Genomic DNA, 16,476 nt, shown 5'->3' with positions numbered 1-16,476 from the left:
GCTAAATACATTGAAAGTTTTAACTGAAGCAGTAAAGGAAAATACTCACGAATTTCATAGATCAAACTTCTTTTGGAAAAGAGAGAGACTGGCTGTTTCATGACAACATATCTCGTGACACAATGCATCTCTTCAAGTATCTACACAAAAAAAGATATGTACAATAGCTTTCATTCAGTCCATTATTATTAAATATGGAATCGACAGGGAATGAAATCTGTCTACAATCATTAGTTGAAAAAAAGTGGAATGTGTCAGTTGGACAATGTTATAATAGAAAGCTATGCAGCTTATAAGAATAAATCAAATTGCAAATAGATCGTATACTCTAATGTATACGAGTAGTGGTTTAAAAACAGCTATTAGACTAATTAGCGTTTAATTAATCAGCGATCAATTGACTGCAAATTTTACCTTTAAAATTTGCAGCTGGTGTTTGGTATTTGAAACGCCACTACAACTTGCATACTCTGAAACACTTGTTTATACGCGATTATATGCGACTGTCTCGATTATGATAATAACAATTAAATAATTAGAATAATAAACCAAGAAATAATTAAAACATAAATTATTAATTAATTAATAAACTTGAAATAATTTTTTGAACAAATGAAAAGTCTGTAAGAATTTGGCCTGGAAATGGTGTGGCAGACAGGGGAAGAGGGGTACTAATCAAGATTTTGCCCCGAGCACAAGGGAGGCCAGAATCACCACTACCGAAGTCTCATCGTGACCCTTATGATCAGTTCAACACACACACATAAACAAATTTGATAGTTTACTATTAAATATGAAATCTACATGGAATGAAATCTATTTACGATCATTAGTTGAAAAAAAAATGGAATTTGTCAGTTATGTGGACAATGTCCACATAAAGATCGTAAAATTTTCAAAGAACAAAATCAGTTTTCTAGACTATTTTAATTACCTAGGAGAATAAAGCATATATTTTTATTATTTTGTTTGTAGCTAAGAGATCATACAATTTTTTATGATAAAAAATTGAATTATAATGTTTAGTTTGTTTTAATGTTTTGAATTATAATTATAATGTTTGAATTAAAATAGTTTGAATTATAAAAAACCCCAAATTTACAATTATCTAATGTTTGTATTCATTTTCTGGACACCACATATATGAATCAATATCTTTCCAAAAATGAAAATGAAAAGAGCAAGCGTAACGTGAGGTTCCAAAGCTCAATATACGCAACAAACACTGGCCAAGAGCTTATAAGCCTAAAGGAGATTTTGAGGGGACTCTTGAAGGACGACAGAAATGTCTTCTTGCAGTCGTCCAATTAGTTTTCTGGTCTTTTGTACCAAGAGTTCTTTGACCAGCCCAACCAAAAGTCACAGGATGTTAAATCATGACTGTTCTAATCATCACCTAAGAAAATTGTGCTCGGCCTTACATGGGCAATGAGAGCAAAATGAGTACTAAAATCAAACCTTCAATATTTTTCCAGGTTCTGACAACACTGCAGCTTTGCTGACTCAGGAGAATGAGGCACTTTTCAGCCTTTATGGTGCAGGAAAAGACAAAAGCCTCACTCTCCTAACCAAAGTCATTCCACATCCAACTGTTATCTCAGGTTGATCCAAAAAAATTTTGAGATCATATGAGGATCTTCATCTCCCTAGTAATGACAATTGTAACGGTTTACAAACCCACCGGTGTGTTGTACTGATTCACCAATCCAGAGAATGTTATAAAAATATTGGGCCAATACTCACGCCAAGCTAACATTAGTCAGAAAACTCCATAAAGAAGTGTCCAATTCTTCGTTAGAAACTGCTTGCAAGTAAAGCGCCTTCCGAAAAAGCAATTTCATACAGTGTTAAAAGGGCCGAAATAGACATTTGGTTCCTGAGCAGACATTACATCGTCGCTAATTTCGGTTCACTTACAATGAAAATGTGACCGCTTTTTTCAAGCAGCCATTACAGAACCGGCCTTCATGAGCGTTGCATGACAGTTTTTTTATATTATTTCGATCCATTTAAATGCATAGTTCTGTTTATAATCCTACCCTATCTTTGAATTTGAATAACTGATTCCCAAACTTTGCGGAATGACTACAACTGGGAACGCCCAATTGCAGCAATAACGCATGTGTTCTTGAGAAAATCAGTCGATGCGAATTCAGCGAGGCTTGAGAAGTGGCAGGGACACAGTAAAGGCATATATATATATATATATATATATATATATATATATATATATATATATATATATATATATATATATATATATATATATATATATATATATATATATATATATATATATATATATATATATATATATATATACAGTACTGCATGTTTGTTTAATAATTGGGACACATAACAGCGCCACAACCAAACGTGGTCAGCGTAAGAATTAGCGGTGGACTTTTCTCAACTATTCCCCAACATGTACGACCAGCCAGCAGAAAAAATTTGCCATTGCGCACGCGCGAGTCAAGGAGGAGTCGAAGAGAAATGCGTGACATTTGATGTGCTTGGAAACTCCAAAATGGAGAAAATAGGAACACCCAATATTGTATATGTACCTTTGTTGTGCCACAGGGGAATATTGATTTATACATCAGACTTTAAATAAAACCTTATGCTGCGCATGATTTTTCATTTTCGAAAAATTGATCCAAAAATATACTATAACATTTGTAAAATAGAAAGTGACCTTTCAATCACTTGTACGTCTTTAAAAATAATGTGAAACCCCGAGAATTTCTTGGGGGGTAGTCATTACGGAAAAATTAATTCAGATGCTGATTATTTACCGGTACATTGACCTCGTGTGCATTAGCGCTACACACAGTTTGTAACTCTATTAGCAGTATTGTCTTACCTCAATCAAATCGTATGTAATGATGTTGGCTAAAGAGGGTAGAAAATTCTCAGCTATTTCAGTCATAGTTGTTGCAGGTCTATCAATAACATGACTCAAAACTGAAAGAAGCATAAATGACAATCCTGAACGGTTTAATGATCCATCAACACGAATCCATGGACGAAGAATTACGAAAAATTTGTCACTGAAAAAAAAAAAAAAAAACGAATGCGTTACGAATGAAATCTGGAAGAAATATTCAATATAGATACTACTATCCTTAAGCGGAAAGACAAAAGGGGAATAGTCTATCCCTTAAAGTCCGAAAGCCCCTTCGCCAAGGTAAATTTAATAAAAAAAAATGAGCTAAAACGTGAAGGCCTTACATTTGGACGGACCCCAAATGTAATTTTTAAATTATTACACGGTCTTCTCCCCTCAAAGAAATCGCCTAAAAATCCCCTGAATTCCCCACGCCTTTTAATTTATTAGCTCAGCCGCCATAAACAACAGCATATTTCCTGCAAAAAAAAACCACTAATAAATAAAATTAAAACACCTGGCGATTTCGCAAACACCATCAACGATATAGTAAGAGCGACTGTAAGTAGTGGATCTAACCCCGTGATTCCCAACGTAGGACACAGGCCACATCTTTGGGTAATGGCTATATGTTGGTGGGTTATGGGCCAGACTTGCATTCTTCTGCTGACAATACTTTGGAGCCTTTATTTAAACAAAATTATTTTTCATGTGAATGACACCACATTAAAAGTGGGCTTCTCCAGCTATTATTACTTTTCTTCTAGCCTACACTAAGCTAGGATGTAATCTATCTTTATGAACATCAGCTTGGACATTACAGTCCCAAAAAAAAATACTATGTGCAAATACTATATCTGGGATCTTGTCTATTTGTTCCAGTAACTGTATGTAGAATTGATCTGAGTCACTGTAGTCTCCGTCAGTTCTACAGGGGCATATTCACAATGACTGATACCTTTCACTTTTTGGTCGTACAGCGGACAACTAGAATTACAGTTAGAATACCTTACCAGATAAAGCAAGACTTAAAAGCTTTCTTATTATAAGCTCCCTGCCCGCCCCTGTCCTTCAAACCGGAATAAACGAATTCTACTTCACCTATTTTTATTTTTCCTAATGCCGAGAGATGCGTTACTGAAACTTCTAACGAGCCAAGATCAGAACGTCTGAATTTGTCAGTCAGAACTCAACACAATAGCTATTTTTCAAAGTCATAACGTTCCATGTGACAATTTTCGTATCGTTTAAATCATTGAAACTGTTATGGCCTCAAGAAAAGCAATGGGCTCCACAGGCGTAGATCCGCGAGTAATAGCTTCTTGTCAAGTCTTCATAAAGCGCTTAAGCTGGCTTAGAATCGGGCAGAAGGTAGTCTCTGGGACCTCTAGTTGAATGGTTGCTTTGCGCAAGCTTGGACCCATCTTGGTCACTACAGGATTTTGTCTACTTAGCGCTACTCTCCTACTATGAGGAGGCAACACATTATAAATAACATATCTAGGAAAAGGTTATTTAACATAAACACGCCAAAAAAAAGAAGAAAAACCCAGAAGAAGCACCCATTAATCCAGTACAATGCTGCGGCATTTACTAGGTTATAACTTCCGCGAGAGACGCCACTCGTCAAGATCGCCCAGCAGTACTGCATGAATCACCGTTCATGTTAAGAAAATTCGTGGAAGGTCCATCCCGACACCACTATGAGGCCACGAAAGCGGAGTTTTCCCCTTTGGGGATAGGGACAGAGGAAGGAGCTTATGACAGTGGAGACACTAAACCATCTCGCAACACCGGAAAAGTAAAGTAAGTAAAATTCTTTAATGGGAAGACCTGCATGAAAGCAGTTGGTTTAGAAGTTTTGAAACTAATTGGATCCCCTGCATCTTAAACTATAGATCATTTTGTAGTCAGAGGTATAGGGTGTGTTCTAGAATTTGGTTATCAGCAATGATAATTGATTATTTGTTATTATTTTCGTTCCAAAAAAAAAATAATAATTTTATTATAATAATAAATAAATTATTTAATTAATAATAATAATAAATTATTAATAAAAAAATGTTAGTCAAAAATTTGTATTAGGTACCACTTTTGGAAACATTTTGCATGTTTATATGATTTTATTACGATGTCTCCTTATTCTACCCTTTCAGACCTAAAGAACCTACAATAAGACCTTTCTATTAATAAGTATGTCTATGAAACTAGTAACCCTGAATTGTATCAGGACTGTAAAGCTGAACTTAACACTAATTCACTTAAATAGTCTATTAGACTAAAAGTACTATTGCCGTTTATAATAAACAGATAAAAGATTATTTATAAATAATCATTATGATAGATTACTATAAATCCCGTAATTTATAAATCTTCACAGATACTGTCTTCCCGGGCTCCGGGGCGGCTGAGACCGAGCCTAAGCCCCATATTGGCAAGCAGAGATGAATCAACTGGGCTACCCGGGCTTTCATTTCTATATATGTGAATTTCCATTGTATTTAGCAATTTTATGGTAATGAATCCGGAGTTGTTAAGACATTATTTTCTGAATCTGGGACTACTGCAAATTGCCTTTAGGTCTTATCTTCAAAATCCAAGGGGGTCGGCGCTGAACCTCCTAAAACTCCCAGAGTAAGAGGCTAAAGTCCTGGAACTCTAAGAATCGATGGAGGCATGAATCATTTCGTCACATCTTCAAAATTCAAAGAAGTAGCTATTGAATTTCTTATTCCATGTATTAAACTAATGGAATGGGGGTGTTTGAATGTCTCACAAAGAGTCTCACCAATGTGAGCCCCCACTGGCACCACTAGAAGCCAATCAATTTTATCGTTAAAAACTAAATGATCAGGAAGAAAAAGAATTATTAAATTAGCTGAAAGAATTAACAAAAAGAAAAGAGCTTTATTAACTGGAATAGTTTGCGTTTGGCAGGAGTTCTAGAGGTTTGTCTAGACAGCTTCTGTGGCAGAGTTGCCACCCCTTAAGTTGTATCGTTATCTCTAGTGATTTTTCAAATTGCCCGTACAAAAAATCACTAAATCAGCACAGAAGTCACTACATTATTGAAGAAAATCACTTATTAAATCACTAAAATCTAGTGACTATTTTTCACCTGGTGGCAACCCTGTTCGGCAGGTTAACGCAGTTAACTTCTAAGACAAACATAATCACACGGCTCCCATTGACATGAAACACTTAAACTAGAATACGTTAAGCACAGCTCAGTTCAGTGCTGCATGACTATATGGTAACCAGACACAAAACAAAAATTTATTTCGAGGGGGGAGGGGATTATAAAAACAAATAATTTCATATGTTGTTCTAAATAAAGAGTGCCAAAATATTCATCAAAATTTAGCATTTCGAGTGGGAATTGGTCCCAAGGCCCCTGCTCCGTACGTGCCTACTGGAGACATTTCCCCAGATTGGCTAATTCCTTTAAGCAAAAGAATCAACAGATATATAAAACACCTGCAAAATTTGTTCTTTAAAAAAGACACATGAACGTACTGTGATGGCGTCGATTTCTGTTTTTCCTCTGACTCCACGGCCTCCTTTGACAACCTCTTCCTTTTAGATGGAGGCTCGGTAATATCAGATATTTGGTTGCCTTTCTCTGGATTCAATGAAGGAAGTTTCTCTCTATCCAGACGTTTCAGATGATAAGTGAGAACTAAACAAGAAAGCAAAATTTATTTTTGGTTTCTGCATACTTTAACGATACGGTAACTCAAAGGATCACCCTATCTCGTCATGATGAATGATATCATAGTCGTAGGTCATAACCATAAATGACGCTATAGTACAACTACACGATGACGTCAGTGCCAATTCAAGCAAAGATTGTCAGTGGAATAGCTTTTTTATTATGTGGTTTGTATTTGTGGAAAGTCACATAAATCCGGTCTATCAATGGAAATATGCCTGTCCCCATGCTAATGGACTATTTTAATCTCATTTTTTTTCTACACATTGTCAATAGAAATGCAAAGGGGAACAACAACAAAATATTTCTCAAAAGAAACTATGATATATAAAAAGATGAATAAACTGATAAGGTCACTCAAACACAAAATACCGCATATGCAAAAATCTTAACTGAGCCACAAGCTTAAGCCAGACACAAAATGAACACCCAACAGTTGTATATCTACTTAATCGTTTCATTTACTTTGGCTGACTTTAATAGCTCCTTGTTAGGTCTTACTATATAGGCTACGTTCGACATCCTAACTAAAAAACATTGGCTAGGCCAATATTTTCTGAAACTGGTAAAAGTCGCACTAAGAAAAGTATAGATCTCATATGAGTTGATTGGAATCAAAAGTCAAAATCCCCATTTGAAAAACCACAATAGGAAATTACCTCTCCATTAGTCTGTGACTGAAGACATGGCGATTTTTCACTTCTTTCCTTTTCAGAGTATCACAGATCAGTATTAGAAAACATACAATTATTGCCATACAAGGAGATTGTAACTTTTGATGCCAACCAATTTGCATATTAACAAATGCTACTAACTTCTGGTCATGCACAAAAAAGCAATGATGCAGCAAAAGAACAATTTTTACGTCAGGGCCAATCAACATTTTTATTTTTAGTCAAAACACACGTCGTCATGTTTCTTTAGTAATTGTTTTTTTTTAAATACAGGAAACAGAATAAGTTTCAACTGTTTTCACTTTGTTAACTTTAATAAATCAAAAATTATTAAGACCTTAAGGAATAAATATCACAATGTATATTAAATTGACAATCAACGTTCTTTTTTTTTCAACGAAGTGCAAATTATGTTCTTGTCTTGAGAAGGCATGGGATCATCAGCCCTATGTATGTTAACTTCTGCTCCTTTTGAGTTTGACTTGCTTATTTAATGTAATTTCTGTTCATTTTGAGTTTCATTTATTTATTGATGGCGATTTCTGGTAGTTTTACGTTTGGAAGATTATCTGATTATCTGACTTAATTTCTGCTCATTTTTAGTTTAACGAAGCTCTTTACTTTTCTCTGAAAAACTTATTTTATAGAAAAAGTTTTTTGTTCAATTAATTTCTAGAAATAACCAGTGACATACTGACTGGAAAGACAACTATTCCCGAACTAACCGCTAATAATGACTTCTCAGACAATATTTTCCTCAATATATAACTAAATTTACATAGCAAGTCAAAGAAAATGAAGGAAAAAAACGTTCTACATGCCCCTCACTACTACAGCCTCTACTTTAATGGCACACTTTTTACATTTAACACTTATTACAAACTAGAACACTATTTAACCTGACAAATAATTTAGCACCCATTCGGACGAAATCGCCTTAAACCGTGCCATTTATCCGCAACTCACTCGTGTTATTTTCAACGATACAGCCGTACAATAAACTTTAGCCACAATCTGAATGAGCAACCCCTAGGATGAGATCGTATCTGATATTTGATTATTTATCCTTGAAGAACTGTCAATAGTTCAATCAATCTGCACTTTAACACGGATAAACAAAAAAATGGATTCTTTATTTTATTATACTTTTTTTTGCGTGTAGAAAATGATCCAAGCAGTGCAGGTATTGATCTCTTGATTCTCTGCCTCTGGCCAGGAGTGCTATGCGAGGTTGGGGGCGAATCATCTGACAATTCCCGTGTGTTCCTCCAAATTTCTCCAAATACCTATTTGGAGCTTCGTCGAGCTTACTGAGTCACACTACTAACCCCTGTTCCAAATCAAAGAATCAGCGACACCACGACACAAATCTCTTGCCTTACTGATACATAATTCCAGTTCCAGCGCGCCAACCACTCGGCTAGTACGGATCATATTCCCCCTTTGAAATATCACTGCTATAAAAATAAACAGTTTATCGACATAGGCTAGGCACGTACTAAATGCTTAAGACATCTGGGGGGTGGGATACCAGAGATGCCCACATTCTATGATTCCTCGACGTTTCTCGTATCAATAGCCTCTGTTGGGGTTTTGACAAGCTCCCTCCGATATAATTTCCCGAGAACTTAACATTTCACTGCTAAAAACAAATAATTATTAAATTTGTGCAAAATTTTGTATCTATGAAAGAACTAAACTTATAAAAAATATTATATAGGAAGGAAAACAGCAAAATAAGAATATTGAAAAATACTAAAAAGGGAAAAGATTTTCCCCCGCAACTCTGAATCTATATATATAAAAATAAGTTGTCTGTCTGTGGATGTGTGGATGGATGTGTGGATGGATGTGTCAGGTGACGTCACCTGAAAAAACTGGATTAGGTGACGTCAAAACTGAAAAAACTAAAAAAAGGCAAAAACTACAAAAAAAACTAAAAACTAATAAAAAAAATAAAAAAGCTAAAAAACTAAAAAAACTATAAAGGTAAAAACCAATAAAAAACTAAAAAAAAAACTGAAAAAACTAAAAAAAGGCAAAAACTACAAAAAAAAACTAAAAACTAATAAAAAAAGTAAAAAAGCTAAAAAACTAAAAAAACTAAAAAAACTAAAAAAAGGTAAAAAACTAAAAAAAATAAAAAATAAAAAAAAACTAAAAAAAAGGAAAAAACTGAAAAATAAGCTAAAATAAAGGTAAAAACCAATAAAAAACTAAAAAAAAAAGGAAAAAACTAATAAATGACGACACTCAGAGAAAGCGACCAGGACAAAAAACTAAAAAAAAAGGCAAAAACTACAAAAAAACTAAAAACTAATAAAAAAAATAAAAAAGCTAAAAAACTAAAAAAACTAAAAAAAGGTAAAAAACTAAAAAAACTAAAAACTAAAAAAAAACTAAAAAAGGTAAAAACTAAAAGAACTAAAAAAGAAAAAAATAAATGACGACACTCAAAGAGAAAGCGACCAGGACAAAAGGAATGTTCGATTAGCAATCAACAAAGCACCGGGACACAGGGAGTATAAATGACGACCAGGACACAAGTAAAAAAAAAAATTAACAAAACTAAAAAGAAGGTAAAAACTACAAAAAAACTAAAAAGAAAAAAAAACTAAAAACTAATAAAAAAACTAAAAAATCTAAAAATCTAAATAAACTAAAAAAGAAAAAAAAAGGAAAAAAATAAAGGAGAAAAACAAAACTAAAAAACGAATGTATATACAGACCGGGACACCGGGATACAAATGATGACCGGGACCCGGGACACAGGGAATATAAATGACGACCGGGACACAGGGACACAACTACAACGGGGACACCGGGGGAAACAGGGGGATAACCTGACAATCTATTTATATGCAAAGACAATGGGACAGCAAAGAATGTTGTATATTCGCAAGTTTTACGTAGTTAAAACCATATATATATATATATATCTATATTCACAGGTGGGACATAGGGACACAACTACAATGGCGCGTAACTATTATGGCGCGTAACGACTTACGCGCGCGGGGGGGCTTGGGGGGGCGCGAAGCGCCCCCACCAACTAGGTGTTGGGGTGGCGCGAAGCGCCACCCCAACAGCTAGTTAACTATAATTTTTTCAGAAAGTAAAGCACGGGGCGATAATCGTATATTTTACAAGCATTCAAAGACCAATGTTTTATGTCATGACCCCATATTATCATGTCCCATATTTTCATCTTTAGCAGTCCTAAAAAATTCAATTTTCCTGGGTAAGAAAAAACATTTCCACTTTAAGTGCATTCAGGGTAAAAACGTTTGTTATAAATGTTTTTGATTTACTACTTTCAACCATTCATAATCCTTGTAATAAATTTCAAACCTTCACGCTTACACAATTCAACGCACAACTTATACATAATCAAAGACTTTTCATGACCTTTAACTATGCAAGACAACTAATTGTTGCTATAAAGACTCCAGTTAGAGACCACAGACCAACATTCGAGTACCAATAATCAGGTCTACAAGATATCTTCAACCAGAATCTAAAATTACAGTAGGAGCGTTTGACAACGATACACAGTATGTGAGGGGGGGGGGTAATTCAGACACTACATGTATCAATGTCACCCAAGGTGAAAAGTGCCAAAAAAGCACTAAGATGTTCATTTAGCAAAACTGACGCTAGGCACACTGCTAATTTTTTTCAATCTGTTTTACTATTAAACCCAACCAACCAATTAAACCAATATTAACCAAATAAAACCAGTTAAACCAATATTAAACCAAAAAAAATCTATGTAAAAAGAATCGAGGAAAAATATATATTACATATGCTTTTGTGGTTAAACAATCCTAATCAAAAACATACATTTTTTTTCCAACTAACATAAAAACTGTAAATGATTAATATTCAGCATTGTTCTTCCATAAAAAAACATAAATTTTAGTTATTTGACCTGATCAATACAAAGTTATGTAAAACCATTCAAAACTTTTTCTTGCCTATACACTTTCAAACTTGAAAAATTGGTTAAACTCTATTAATTTAGAAGTCAAGGTGCGTTTCTTTAATAAGCCCCACAAACATTTGGACAAGCCAGCACATATTAAATCCATTATTTAAAAAAGCTGGTGTCATTACCATCAACTCAATTTGAAAAATTAATAATATTGCATTGAGCAAAGGAATAAGATAGAGGTTTCTTAAGTTTGTCAATTAGCGTTAGGAGCAAATTCGCAGCAATTAAAGGCGGCGAGAGCCTTCAGAAATATTCTGTATCGTGTTCTTGTTAATGTAAGCAAACATTTCAAAACCTGGAAAAAGACGTGGTTATAGATTACAAAGATTATGAATATGTCTATTGACATATGAAGATATTTCTGGTATGTTTTATTAAATCACTGAACCATTCTGATCACGTTAAAAATCCAGTTTCCAAATGTCCAGTAACTGGGATCCAGCTTCTCTCATGTAGAAATACTACATCAATTTTCAAAATGACGTCGATCTCAGAATGACGAATCAAAACTGACGCAATGTGGTATCAGAACCCAGTCTAATAGGGAATGATATGGAATTTTGACTAATATAAACGATATGGATGCTATAAAAGAATAAAACGACAAACCAGCCCATTTTGAAGCAAATTTGTAGCTAACATAGCGAACACATACAGTTCCAACTTTGTAAATTAGCTTTTCACGAAGTAGTTTCAGTATAACCCTTGCCAACTCAGGTTTTGGGATGGAACAAAACTCATCCTGAAATAAAGAGACGAAATAAATTTCTAGCTCTAACCTTAAATACACAACTAAATGATTTTCAGTTTTTGAATATTCCAAATAGTCCCAGCTGTATATTTAAAATTTTAAATAACGAATTAAAAAAACCAGCTCATGTCTTTCATACTCATTTTTATTCCCAACTGGGGTTATTTTACATTACATCTTATTTTTATTGGAATATGAAAGCTTTAAGTAACTCAATTCTTTAAATATTATAAATTTTGCTATTTTGACTTTAAACTTATTTTTCATTAGTGATAAATTAACTTTTTAATGATATATTTACTTATTTAAATATTTTTTTATATTCTAATTCTAAGCCTGAAGTTTGATTGTTCTCTTTCTACAGCTTCTGATACTTAATCCAAAATTACAATATGAAAACTAGACGTCACTAGTTACTCTTATTTGTGGACTATCTTATTTTATTTGAAACTACCCAGGTTACGACTTTTATTTATGGACATTTGAACATATCCAATACTTGTTATATACACAGATTAAAAACAAACAATACATACAGACATGTAACAGGTTACAATTAAAAATTTTCAGCATAAAAATCGAGAAGTATTTTACTCTTAATACTACTACAAATAATAGATGCATCATCAAGCCGTATCAGACCAACAAAGCAGAGCACACTCCTCCTTCACCCTAGTCTGCCCAAAGTTTTACTCTTAGGTCCTTATGTGAAATTCGAATTCCCTATAAATCTATTCTTATAACTTCTTCCCGCCCTATTTACAGATAAACTGATTTTGCTTGTACCAATATAAGATATTTAAAGAAAAATTTCCATCACAATTCCAAATCACCGAATTCAAATTTCGGGGCCATAAAAAAAAAAAAAGAAAGAAAGAAATCATATAAAAAAACAAGAAAGCTAAAAAATTGGCAAACAATACCAAAAAAGCAAAAACAAAAATGAAAAATCATTCGTTAGTCGAAGCAATTAAAATGCAGCGTCAGAAAAGTTGAAAGACGAAAAATGGTAAAGCTAAAAAGAATTAGGCAATATATGCAATAAAAAAAAAAATATAGGGACTTACAAAAAGGGGAGAGGGGTGAGAAAAACCCAAAACTTGGCCAACGCCGGCACGAAATAATTAAAAAGGATAACAACCGTTATATTTTGTTGATTTTTTTCCGTAATGAAGAGGACAAATGTTTCTTTTTATATCTGGAGGTAAAGCAGCAAATTGGGGATTCTTATCTTCATTCTTATGAAGATAAGAATGGGTTCAGAAACAACAAGAGGCGGGCAGAATACGGTTGGGGAAGGTCTATTGAGGAAAATATTTTCCATGCGAGGGTGACCAAAATCCCAATTTTTGGCAATCTATCATCAGCAAAATTGAACTAACCATATGAATACTTCTTTTAATTTAGGCCTAAAAAGTAGGACCTAACCACGATTTTCTCATGTATAGTGAAGGTGGTGCGCAGGAGGGGGAAGGGGGAAGGCCGTATACATAGAGGCGTAGGATGTTTGACCCCCTCCCCTCCCGAAAAAATATCCAACCCCCCAACAAAAACCCTGGATTCGCTCCTGTATACGATATATGGTCAATCTACGAGTACCTTAAAGTATCAATAGACAATTCATTTGGAGAGGATTAACACGGCAGTAATTCTTTTTTTCTGTTTAAATTTCAGAAAACGAATCAGAAGAATGGACATTGAAAGCTTACCAAAACTTCCGATTTCGTTGCACCAACAGCTTCTTTAGAAATGAGATAGGCAACAACTTCACAGGCAACATTCAATTCTTCTTCTGTAAATTCTTCAAACTGGTCGTTTATCTCTCCTTTCATCAATTTCACTCGACTAAAAAGGTAAATGAGAATATTATCAATCCTCTTTCCCTATTTCTTTAAAATAAACATTTTTAGTTCTCTTGCTACTATTCTATCCCTATCGACCATTCCTAATACTATAATCATTAGCATAGGTATCCAAGCGCACAGCTCTTAAAGAGAGGGAGGGGGAATATATTCAGTTTTGCAGTGAACCTAAGAGCCTTTTTGCGTTTCAGGCATTTAAATACCTGGAAAGTGTATCTCTGATTTCTAGGGACCGGGGTTTAAAACACGTTTTTCGGGAAACCAATGGAATTAAAAAAACTTGTTCAAAAACCTGGCTTTCAACAGAGATGCAGGTGAAATCAATTTACGATAAATTACAACAGTCAAATAAAATAAATTTAGTTTCTCTCAATAATACTGGCCTTCCTTTACTTAATAATGAAACTTCACATAAAAATCAAGTCAATGCACTGGAAACTCTGAATTCAAAGAATTTAGCAGGTGTACCAACTTAGAAGAAAATAAGAGCGTAAACAATGTATTAATGAGAATATGCCTTTAAAAAAATACTAAAGTGTTTCATTCAAAAAGGCCAAAAAGCCCCTAAAGCCTCCTGGCGTCACCTAAGGTGAAGTGCTGAAAAGGCACTAAAGCTTCCCTTTAACAAAATTGACGATGGGCACTTCATTATTTACTTTTTCAATTTTTGTTAATAATTAACAAATCCAATCCAGTTCTTAACAAGAGCTAAGAGTTCATATACTTGTGATGAGGCCGGACAAGCCAAGAGATAATATGGTATGAGCTCTGTCAAAATTCTAAGAATCAATAGATTGATTTAATAGGAAAATCGGAGGCTTAATACCAGTCGGGATTTAAAATAAGAGGTCTGAGTCACGAGGTCCTTCTAAATATCAAAATTCGTTAAGATCCGATCACCCATTCGTAAGTTATAAATACTTCAGTTTTTCTCTTTGTTCTCTCCCTTCAGCCCCCCATATGGTCTAATCGGGGAAAACGACTTCATCAAGTCAATTTGTGCAGCTCCTGGACACGCCTACCAATTTTCATCGTCCTAGCACGTCCAGAAGCACCAAACTCGCCAAAGCACTGAGCCCCACCCCCTAAGAGAGTGGATCCAGCACGGTTACGTCAATTACATATCTATGACATTTGGTTATTCTACCCACCAAGTTTCATCCCGATTTCTCTACTCTAAGCATTTTCCAAGATTTCCGGTTTCCCCCCTCCAACTCCCCCCAATGTCAACAGATCTGGTTGGGATTTGGAATAAGAGGTCTGAGACATGAGTTCCTTCTAAATATCAAATTTCATTAAGATTCGGTCACCCATTCTTAAGTTAAAAATTCCTCAATTTTAAAAAAATTTCCAAATCAACACCCACCAGCTCGACCAAAGTGAACAGATCCGTTCCAATTATGTTAATCACGTATCTATAACTTGTGCTCATTCTTTCCATCAAGTTTCATCCCAATCTCTCCACTCTAAGCGTTTTCCAAGATTTCTGTTTCCCCCTTCCAGCCCCCTATGTCCCTGGATCCAATTCGGATTGAAAATGGAGCATCTGAGACATAAGATCCTTTTATATATAAAGTTCCATTAAGGTCCGATCACCCATTCTTGAGATAAAGATACTTTAATTTTTACGTTTTCCAAGAATTCCGGTTTCCTCCTCCAACTCCCCCCAAAGTCACCGGTTCTGGTCGGGATTTAAAATAAGAGCTCTAAAGCACAAGATCCTTCTAAATATCAAACTTCATTAAGATCTGATCACCCGTTCGTAAGTTACAAATACCTCATTTTTCTAATTTTTCCGAATCACAAACTCCACCAAAGGGGGCGGATCCAGTCCGGTTATGTCAGTCACGTATCTTGGACATGTTTTTATTCCCCCCACCAAGTTTTATCCTAATTTCTCCGCTTTAAGTGTTTTCCGAGATCCCCCCCCCCCCCCCAATGACGCTGGATCCAGTCGGGATTTAAAATGAGAGATCTGAGTTACGAGGTCCTTCTAAATATGAAATTTCATTAAGATACAATAACTGTTTCTGTGTACATAAGATACAATGGGTTTCTGTGTACATAAGGACAAGGGTTTATGGGTTCCTGTGTACAAAAGGGCAAGGGTTTACGGGTTCCTATGTACATAGGAGCAAGGGTTTAAGGGTCCTACGTACATAAGGGCAAGGGTTTATGGATTCCTGTGTACATAAGGGCAAGGGTTCGAATCCTGGTGCTGCTAATTATTTGTGTTGGACTGGGAATCAACGGTGTCATTTTGTAAGCTAACCCAGACCAAGAGTCGATCCAGCTCTAATGGGTACCTGGGCAAATATGAGGAGAAAAAACGGGAAGCGTCAGATGATTTCCCCCCCCCCCCCAGCCACGCATTGCACTCCCGGTCGAAGGCAGCTAATCAGGATATCAATACCTGCGCTACTCTGACCAGTGGTCAGCTTGCGAAAAAAATCCTTTATTACAAATCCTTCTTATATAATAATAATAATAATATAAATATAATATAAATATAATTATATAAATATAATAATAATAATAATAATAACAATAATAATAATTTACTTATGCCCTCTTTACATACAAAAGATGTACACAG

The 16,476-nt window shown here is 34.8% G+C and overlaps 1 protein-coding gene across 3 annotated transcripts in view; it reads right to left on the bottom strand.

Moving 5' to 3' along the window:
* Window positions 1-16,476, bottom strand: part of LOC136034944 (general transcription factor 3C polypeptide 1-like) — a 136,030-nt gene that overhangs the window by 9,132 nt on the left and 110,422 nt on the right. For 2 of the 3 annotated variants that reach the window (XM_065716482.1, XM_065716483.1), the window contains exons 21-25: window positions 13,728-13,863; window positions 11,877-12,009; window positions 6,404-6,566; window positions 2,864-3,050; window positions 50-140 (exon numbers count right to left, since the gene is read on the bottom strand). In XM_065716482.1, coding sequence (XP_065572554.1) covers window positions 50-140; window positions 2,864-3,050; window positions 6,404-6,566; window positions 11,877-12,009; window positions 13,728-13,863 — 710 coding nt within the window. Of the gene's footprint in view, window positions 1-49; window positions 141-2,863; window positions 3,051-6,403; window positions 6,567-8,804; window positions 8,916-11,876; window positions 12,010-13,727; window positions 13,864-16,476 lie in introns of those variants that run through there. The other variant, XR_010619301.1, reaches the window with a different exon arrangement.

The sequence above is a fragment of the Artemia franciscana genome, chromosome 13, assembly GCF_032884065.1.
Source record: "Artemia franciscana chromosome 13, ASM3288406v1, whole genome shotgun sequence".
Taxonomy (NCBI): Eukaryota; Metazoa; Arthropoda; class Branchiopoda; order Anostraca; family Artemiidae; genus Artemia; species Artemia franciscana.
This window is presented reverse-complemented; position numbering and strand designations above follow the sequence as displayed.